Source organism: Tupaia chinensis, unplaced genomic scaffold (genome assembly GCF_000334495.1).
Source record: "Tupaia chinensis unplaced genomic scaffold, TupChi_1.0 Scaffold138407_1, whole genome shotgun sequence".
NCBI classification, from domain to species: Eukaryota; Metazoa; Chordata; class Mammalia; order Scandentia; family Tupaiidae; genus Tupaia; species Tupaia belangeri.
In genome coordinates, this window is record NW_006198305.1 from 946,571 (window position 1) to 956,700 (window position 10,130).

The window sequence follows — 10,130 nt, forward strand, 5'->3', positions numbered from 1 at the left end:
ATTGTCCATCCCTTCATCTTCTCCTCACTAACTTCATATCCCAACTCCCCAATGTCATACTAACACATACACATATGTAAACAATAAACATTCAACCGTGAAAACTGCATTACCATTTCCTGCCAAGAAGGGATAAGCTTTATACCATGGCTAATGTGTGTGTGTGTGTGGGGGGGGGGGGAGTACTGGAACAGCTCATGGAGTGATTTTTTTTATTATTTTATATTTATTCATTCTTTTTTTTTTTTTAATTTGACCAGAGAGAGACAGAGGGTGAGAGTGAGAGAGAGAAGAAGTGAGAAAGTGAGCCACCAGATTCAGGACTCGAACTCTGGTCAGTCATGTGGGAGTGTCCAGCGCCTTAGACACCATGCCACCTGCTGGTCCCATCATGGAGTGATTTTTACTGATGTTCTCAGAGACTCTAGATTCATCCTATCCAACAATTTCAGGTCTGGATGTTTGGAGATAGTCTCTACATATAATCCTAATTCCATTCAATAAAATGTGGGTCTGTACTCACATGATACATGATACCTACTCTGTTCCACTGTTGAATCTTTTCATCCAGAGGTCATAGACATAACAACAGACTTTCAAAATTCACAAATATGTTTTGTTTGGCTTATATGGTGGAAAACAAAAAAAAAAAAAAAAACAAAAAAAACCTTTTCCAGGCCAGACTCAGTGGCAGAGCAGTGATGCTATCTTCCAAGACATTGAAGTCAAATGAGAAGGTCCAGATCTCAAGGTCTCTCTATGTACACCAGGCAGATATGCCTGTGATCCTAGCTTGCTGGGGGTGGATGGCTGCAAGAAGACCATTTGGGGAAGCCATTTCTTTGTCCCTCTCTCTCTCTCTCTGTCTCTCTGTCTCATGAAAGAAATAAAGTTTCTTAAACTGTGCCAATATATATATTTTTTTTTGAGAGGTTTTCGCTATAGGGCGCGTGCGCTCGCCAGACAGACAGAGAGAGACATAGAGACAGAAAGCGAGAAATCACCCCCCAGGGGGGATGGTCACGCCGCAATCCCTTCTCCTCCATTCTCCTCTCGGGATCTTGGGCATGCACGCACGCGCGCCCGGCGTGAGTTTTAAGCCACCGGGTCCGGGACGTGAACCGCGGTCGACTACGTGGGAGTCCAGCGACATAGCCATTATGCTAACTGCTGGTTCCCAACTGTACCAATATTTTTGAAGTAATAAATTTTACATAAAGAAATTTCTGACTTTTCTAGAAAAAAATCATAAAATCTAATAAAATCTGGACAGTAGCACCTAAATTCTGACTTGTGGACCTTTTCTGCAACTGAATTGAGCCTATCCCCTTTTGATGTACTCTCAGTTCACCACAGTCCCCACTACTCCTTATTCTGAAATATGCTGAAGACGTCTATCAGAAGCCTTTTACTTGCACATTTGTGCAGTAGGGTTTTTTTCCTCACATACATTTTTTGCTATTGTTTTTTTCTCCAGATAGGTTTATTCGTCACTTGATTGGCCCCTACAGACAGTTGAGATCATTCATTGTAGATGGGCTTTCGTGTCATGCACAAGAGGAACTAACTACTCCCAGTCCATATCTCCAGACTCGTACAATCACTATCTCCTAGACATCTCTACCTAGCTGCCACACAAACAACCCTGAACACCATAAGCTCATAACAATCTCTCTCTTTCTCTGATACCACTAACTACCCAGCCAAGAAAGCCAGATACCTAAGAGTTATCCTAAACACCATTGCATCCTCTCACCATATACTCATTCAGTAACTGATTCCAGTAACTATGGCAGTCTTCATTTTGCTCTTACCTATTTCTTCTTCATTCTTTTTAGCTTAGTCCATTCAGGATGGTATAACCAAATATCTTAGACTGTAAAATTTAATAACAACAGAAATGTATTGCTCATAGTTCTGGAGACAAAAGTCTGAGATCAAAGCACTAGCAGACTTGGTGCAAGTAAGAGTCCATTCCTCACTGATGGTACCTTCTCTAAATCCTCAAACTGTGAAAGGGAAGGTAAGCAGGCTCCTTCAAGTCTTTTTCTTTTTTTCTTTTTTTTTTTTTTTTTGTCTTTTTTTTTCTTTATTTTGGAGAGGTTTTTGCTACAGAGCGTGTGCACTCACTAGAAAGAGAGACAGAGAGACAGAAACTGAGAAATCACTCCCCAAGGGGGATGGCCATGCTGCAATACCTTCTCCTCCATTCTCCTCTCAGGATCTTGGGCACACACGCACATGCACCCGGCGTGAGTTTAAGCCACCAGGTCTGGGACTCAAACCGTGGTCAACTACATAGGAGTCCAGCGACATAGGCATTACGCTAACTGCTGGTCCCCTCAAGTCTTTTTCTATAAGGACCTGAATTCCATTCATGAGAGTTCTGCCCTCATGACATGATCATTTTCTAAAGATTCTACCTCTTAACATGATTGCATTGAGGGTTAGGTTTCAATATATGAATTGGAGCTGGAGCAGCCACATGCTGACCATAGCACCCCTTTGTGCTCACTTAAACCAGGCCTCTATCACTTCCCAATGGACTGTTGCAAATAGTTTCCCAAGATCCTCTCACTTCTAGGCTTACCCTCTTCAGCCCACACTTGCAGTGAGCACAGAGTGAACTTGTACAAGCACGAATCTAAAATAGTTCTGTCACTCCTTGTCAATACCCTCCAAGGGAGCCCTGCAGCCTACTTCAGGATGAAGGGCCAACCCCACCTGTGCTGACTTTGGCAGGTGAGCAGATCTCTGAGTACTCTCTCCCATCCTAGACCCAGGACCACTGTCACTGTCATTTTCTTGCTCAATGCACACCTCCATGCATCTTTCCCAGTTGTATTCAGGGCCTGCTTCCTGTTGATGAGCACTTGTTCATCTTTAAATACTCAGTTTCATGGGCAGTGAAAACTTTTCTATTCACCCACTACCATCCTCCCCTGGTACCAGTCACTCTTGGATTTTTATTGGGTCGTTCGGAAAGTTATGACACATTTGCATCGGAAAAAAAAAAAAACAGAAAAATATGTCATGACTTTCCCAATGACTTAATTCTCATCATACTCATACCAAAAATATATTTGAAGTGTTACATGTGTTAATCAGGTTGGTGTGGCCATTCTTTCTGTACCTGCCCTTTGTCCTATCTGATCCACCAGATGCCCATCAGAATCTTCAGTGCACAGGATTGCTTACTTGATAGTTTTCTTCTGCTAACTGGGAAGAATATTGTTAAGATCATCTTGTTTCCCCAGTATCCAGCATAGCACTTCAAATACAGTAGGCACTTCATAAACAGTTAACGAGAGAAAATGGATGTATAACAAACACTAAGTTCTTATCAGCATATGAGGCATAACACATACATGAAAAGAATTTTACAATGTCATAAAGAAGCTACCACCAAGCGCTCCTTGGCAGGCAGAGAAAGTAAGTAAGGGAGGAATTCTCCTCTTGTGTGAACCCTGCCATAGACTCCTACCAGCTCCCTGTGCCCTTCCTTTCCTTCTGCAGTTGGTAGCCAGAGAAATCGTACATGAGTGGAACCTTGGTTCAGGCCCACTACTTTTCAGAGAAAACTAAAAGATATTCCCTAGCTCTGTAGCCTCCTGTCCCACCCTCTTCTCCTGGTTCTCTCCATTCCAGCCACATGTATTTCTGCCAGTTCTAAGTATGTGTGCTGCCCAGTCCCAGCACAGGACAGCTGTCCACACCATGCTTTTGCTGAACTCTCTTCCCACCTGCTATGGTTTGGACAATGGTTCATCCACAATGGTACTTGGTCTGGAAGTCTGGCCTCTAATATATAATAGCATTTGAATGAGGTAGGGTTTAAGGGGAGGGTACCGTTTTGTCAGCAGGAGGAATGGGAGAGCCAAACAGAGAATGTGAATAATTCTGTTTTCTCTTTCTCTCTCTTATTTTTTGCACAAGCCTGTCCTCCTTTCTCTGTTTCTGTTGGCCATATGGACATAGCACTGGAGGCCAGTCTGTCTGAATTTTCCAGCTGCCAGAATGGTGAGCCAAATAAATGACTTTTTTTTTTTAAATAAATCACTTGGGTATTTCTATTTGGCAAAATGGTAACAGACTAAGATACATCCCTCCCTCACTAACTTAATTCCTGTCAGCCTCCAGCTTTCAACACATTCACTGTTGGCTCAGGGCCTCATGTCCCTGATGGTAGAGGTCAAGGCCCCTTATAACTCTGCACAGCAGGACTGAACAGAGATGTATGTACACTTCTGCCAGTTCATACTCTGGGGCCCCATTGTACTGAGTTAGTATCAAATGAGAGAAAAAAGAATGAGGTAGCTTCTAACCTGTCTTCTATGGGCAAAAACTGTCCAAAATAAATAAATAAATGATCAACTTTTCTGTGGATTCCCTTGGATTTCCTGTATAAATAATCATGTCATCTGCACATAGAGATCATTTTACTTATTCATCTTCTACTTGAATGCCTTTTATTTCACTCTCTTGTCTGATTGCACTGGCTTGGACTTGCAGCACAATGCAAGTTGAAAAGAACTGAGGAAAATGGAGCAGCATTGTCTTTTTCCAGTTTTGATATGACAATGGCTATGGACTTGTCGTCTGTAGATTTTATTGTGTTGAGAAGTATCCCTTCTACACTGATCTTGCTGAGAATCTTAATTATGAAAGGATGTTGTAATTTATCAGATACTTTTTCTGCATTGAGTGATATCCTGCACAGCAAAAGAAACAATAACAAGGTGAAGAAATAACCTTCGGAATGGGGGAGAACTTTCATAAACTATGCTTGGGACTCAAGAAGCTTAACGCCCCACACTTGTAGTGAAGGGGGTTACACAGTTTACATTCATTAACTAAGCTATGCATCTCAAGAAGCTTACTCCAAAGAAAAACCAAACAAGCCAATTTTTAAAACGAGCAAACAAGCTAAACACACAACTTTCCAAGGAAGATATACAAATGGCCAAAAGGCAAGTGAAAAATGTTCAAGATTTCTTATCATAAGGGAAATGCAATCAAAACCACAATGAGATATCATTTAATCCCAGTTAGAATGGCAATGATCAGAAACATTTTAAAAATGATAAGTGCTGGTGAGGTTGTGGTGAAAGGGGAACCCTCCTACACTGTTTTGGGAATGTAAGCTAGTACAACCACTATAAAAAACAATATTGAGGTTGCTCAAAAAAAATCTACAAATAGAGCTACCAAATTCCTACTCCTGGGTATTTACCCAAAAGTTAGGAAAATACTCAGTCATACAGGCATTTTCCCATCTATGTTTATTACAACATTGTTTATCATTGTTAAGACACAGAATCAACCTAAATGCCCTAGAATGTATGACTAGACCAAAAAAATGTGGCACAAATACACTATGACCTACTTCTCAGCCATGAAAAATAATGAGATCCTGTCATTTGATACAAAGTGGGCAAATATAGAAGATTTAATACCAAGTGGAACAAGCCAGACTATGAAAGACAGGCATTGTATGTCCCTGTTGTTTGTTTGTTTGTTTTTTGGCTGGTTTTTTTTTTTTTTAAGAGAGATTTTTGCTATAAGGCATGTGCACTTGCTGGAAAGATAGAAACAGACAGAAAGCAAGAAATTACCCCCCCAAGTGGTTGGCCATGCCTCAATCTCTTCTCCTCCATTCTCCTCTCAGGATTTTGGGCACACACACATATGTGCCCAGTGTAAGTTTTAAGCCACTGGGTCCAGATCTTGAATGATGGTCAACCATGTAGGAGTCTGGTGCCTGGATCACTATATCACCTACTGGCACTGCCTCTGCTTAATATATACCAAATGCCTGTACTCTATGGCAGTAACTGAAAGACTAGAAGGTATAATAGTAGGGAGAGTAAGCATAGATCAGAGACTGTATAGGAAGGGGTGAATTGTGGTGGGAAGGGGCTCAGGAAAAAAAAAAAGCATGCACACTGGGAAAAACCACATTGCAAGCTGTTAAGATGTACAATGATTAAATAAAAGCAAACAGAAAATAAATAAAAATAATTTCTCAGCAGTTAATAGGAGGCATCTGCTTTAGGAGGTACAGTCATGCATCATAAATAACATTTTGGTCAGTAATGGACTGTGTATATGATGGTGGTCCCAGAATATTATAATGGCCTAGGTGTGCAGTAGGCTATACCAGGTTTGTGTAAGTACACCCTCTGATGTTTGCACAATGACAAAATCACTTAAAGACACATTTTTCAGAATGTCTCTCTGTCATTAAGTGAGGCATGACTATAATTTAGCAAACTTTTGTTGATTACCATGTGTGGGTGGGGAACGGTCATGGCACCTCCCAGGGGCTAATCAGAGCATCCTCCACACTACACCAGGGACAAAGTACTTCCTGAGTGAATATTCAGAACAATACAGTAGCATGGTTTTTTCTCCTCATTACATTCCGAGATTTTTTCAGTGCCCTTAATAACTGAAGTCTCTCATTTCTCTGCAGGTCACCTTTCAAACTTGGTGCTATTTACAATTATCTAACTAAAGGAGACAATCATCTCCTGGTGTGCCTTGGCCAACTTACAGGCATGAGCCCAGGCCTGGGCTCAGCAGAGGCAATGAGGAAAAGGCAGGCCATCAGCCAGAGGGAGAGGCCCTCCCAGAGCTGACTCCAGAGAAGCCACACTTCCAAATACTTCAGGAGTTAACTCACTGAAGAGAAATTTGAAGCTCAGATGGTTCTCTTTTCACTCTAAGGAAAAGGTGGAGACTCCAGGCATCCTGCAGCAGGGATGGGAGCATACACCCCAGAGACAACTGAGGAAGTACAAATGAGACTATCAAGTACAGTCCCTACAATATTCAGGTCATTTGTCTCTGTGTTTAAATTAGCATCTGAATCATTCTTGATCATCAGATTTTCCATGTGTCTACCTTATTTCTGTAGAATAAATAAGAGAGCAAGAAGCTGCCAAGAGAATACAAAATTGAGATGGCAGTGATTATGGATGGGTAGCCTTTACCTGAAAGATGACTTGCTGTGGTTCTCGGCCTTCGAAAATAGAAAATGTCATGGGTTTCAGGGGGCCACTAAACTGTCCCTCTTGGCCATATCCAATTACCTGTTAACAAAGAAAAAGAGAAAAATTAGCAATTTTTACAAATTTTATTAGGGTTGTGGAACCAATACATAAAACAGGATTCCATAATGGCAGAAACAACTAGAAATCCAGTCAAAACACATAGCAAGAGGTCTAGTATTTGTTGAGGCTCTACTACAACAGAGTAGCTTGCTTTGCATTGTTTTTCTCATTTAACCATCCAAGCAATAGTCCTACAGGAAGAATACTAACACCCCATGTCACATATGACTTAGAGAAGCTAAGGCCAGAGCAAAACATGGAAGTGATTGGCACAGCACACACTTGGTCAAGTCTGACTAAACAAACTCACGCTCTCCCTCAGTGTCACACAGCCTCTAAATTATGCATGATTTTATACCAGCTCTGTAAAGCACCTCCCTCCACTCCTACTATAATGACATTCATGGCAGGTTTCCAGGGCTCTGGAGTTCACTATCAATTCAAAGACAATTAAATTTATAAGGTGGAAAAATACGTAGATGGATTTAGTACAATGCTTGCTTGGTGTATAATTATATTGCAAATTTTAGGGGAATTTGAATGCTACTTCAATAGATGCTTAACTATTTTAACATTTGATCAGCTCTTTAGAGTTAGAAAGTAATAAGAAGAACACAAAATATTGACCTCAAGCAGTAGTAATTCTGAAATTGAAAGATTTAAAGCTTTCTGAAAGCCAAGTACCTTCTACATATCCCTAAATCCAGTTTGAAAGGATAGTAAGAGTAGCTGAAACAATAGCTCACACTTGCTGAATTAGCACGTGCTGAGCTCTGTCCTAAGCACATTCATCCTGAGAACAACTCAAAGAGGGCAAATTACTATACTAGCCTCATTATACAGGTGATGAGACTGAGACGCGAGAGGCTAAATAATACATCCAGGTATTGGAGCCTCTGACTCTGAAACCAGACCTCTCAGTCACTATGAACTAGAGGGTACAAAAGAGGCTGACAAATCCTGAAAGGAAAACCACTACACTGGGGATGTGTACAGGAATTTGGGGCCTCACGCCTAATGCTGGCCTTCCCTCCTTCCTGAGTGGTTCTTTTGGTCTCCTATCTGTGGTGGAAATTGGAGGTGAGATAGGTTTGAATCAGAAGCATAGCACAGCAATGGTTTGGGGAGCTAGACAAGCAATACCAAAAAAAAGCAAGAACTGAGTGAGGGGAAGATTATTCTCCACTCTTTTCCAGAAGAACAAGTACGCTCTTGCCATGGGAACTGCTGCCACTTGGGAATAACCCCAAAACAAGCAGTTTGCTAGCAGTAGGGGAAAACATCTTAAGATGGTGTCCCTTGATTTGTTGAATCTTGACTAAGTTGATACTGGTTGTCTGGTAAATGAGAATAACAAACAAGAACAGAGAGGGCTTTGAAATTTGGTCTTCCTTCCCTCAAAATCCTTCAAGGTTCTTGGATTAGCTGCACTTGGGCTGTCACTCTCCTTTGGGGCCTCCCACCACAGACATGGATACCAAGTGGTCTCTTCCCAAGCGCCCTGGCAGCCAGAGGTGTGGCTATGTAACCTAGTTCTGGTTTGTGAAAGGAGGAGGTCTGTCAAGCCTTTGTTTTCCTGATAAAAGAGTACAGATGTGGCTAGCATTGCCCTTCCCCATAGTTCTTGCTGAACAGTGGACCTCATGTCTGCCTCTGGGGCAGCCATCATGAAGCCATGAGGGAACACACCAGCTCAAAAGATGGGAGAGCAAGGAGCCCAAGTCTGATAACATGGTGGAACTGCTAACCTGCCCTTAATTGTCCACTTAAGGCTTCTTCTTATCCAATGAAAATAAACTCCTGCTGGGCCCAACCAGTGGCATGGTGGTTAAGGCAGCTGGATTCCCACATGGTCAACTCTGAGGTTCGAGTCCCAGACCCAGTGGCTTTAAGAACATTCTAGGTACATGTGCATACATGCCCAAAATCCCAAGAGGAAAATGGAGAAGAGATTGCAGTATGGCTATCCATTCTGAGGGCTGCTTTCTCACTTTCCCTCCTTTTCTCTATCTCTCTCAGTCTCTCTCTGGTGAGCACACATGCCCTACAGAAAATTAAAAAGGAAGGGAGAAAAATAAACCCTTACTTATTTAAGATGCTTTAAAGCCAAATTTCCTATTACTTGTTAGCTAAAAGCATTTTAATTCACACAATAACTTTACAGACTTCTAGCCATGTCCTCCTTTATACGTTTACCTCCCTCTTGAAGGCAGGACACAAGGACTGGGTACAGATGTCCAGGTACTGCCATGGTTAGTCCATGATGAGGACAAGACTTTCTGTGGAGCTGTGATGGACCAATGGTCAGCTTCTCACTCACGTTAGCAAGTGACCAGCCTTTTAATCAGTCACACCAGTTAAAACTACATTAACCAGCAAGCCTTATGGATGAGGCTGCATTTTTCCTGCATGGACAAGTTGGCTCACCTATCAAGAAAGGACAATTGTGTCTCAGGTCCAGAGTTCAAAGTTGCATACTTATATCGGATCAACAGATCTCTTCCTGCTCATGAACAGGGCTATTGGGGTTATAAAGATTTCAAAATGCATGTGCACACTGTGAGTCATCAGGCCATGCTGACAGAACTAGGAAGGACAATGTGGCAGGAACTGTGAAAGGATAAGAGGGTGGGTTTATGCAGGAGTTGAAGAAAAAAGCACCCTCCTCCTTACACAAAGAGATGAAAGAAAGGAAAAGAAAGGAAGAGAATAAAACTGACTTCTTTTTCATGACTTCTATGAGGGTGGTGATGGGACTAGGCCTTCCACATACATCATTTCTTCCTTTCAGTGCTATAAGGAAGTATCTCGAGAGAAGTACCAGATAGTGGCAAAGCATTTACAGATAGTACTGCCACAGGGCTAGAGCTAGCTCTGTTGGACCCACAAGCCAAGTTGTGGTACCGACTTCCAGGACAAACACATGCAATTGCCAGGCCCACCTGCCTGGGAGACTCCAGCAAGAGTTCAATGCATCAATGTTGTGGTATTTGTGCCAAACTCTTCCTTCCTGCT

The 10,130-nt window shown here is 42.0% G+C and overlaps 1 protein-coding gene across 1 annotated transcript in view; it reads right to left on the bottom strand.

Annotated features, from left to right (window-relative positions):
- The window catches only part of CDH17 (cadherin 17), an 85,734-nt gene that overhangs the window by 52,656 nt on the left and 22,948 nt on the right, over positions 1-10,130 (bottom strand). The window contains exon 3 of the mRNA XM_006161285.2: positions 6,996-7,094. Within this exon, the coding sequence (XP_006161347.1) occupies positions 6,996-7,094 (99 nt within the window). The remainder of the gene's footprint in view (positions 1-6,995; positions 7,095-10,130) is intronic.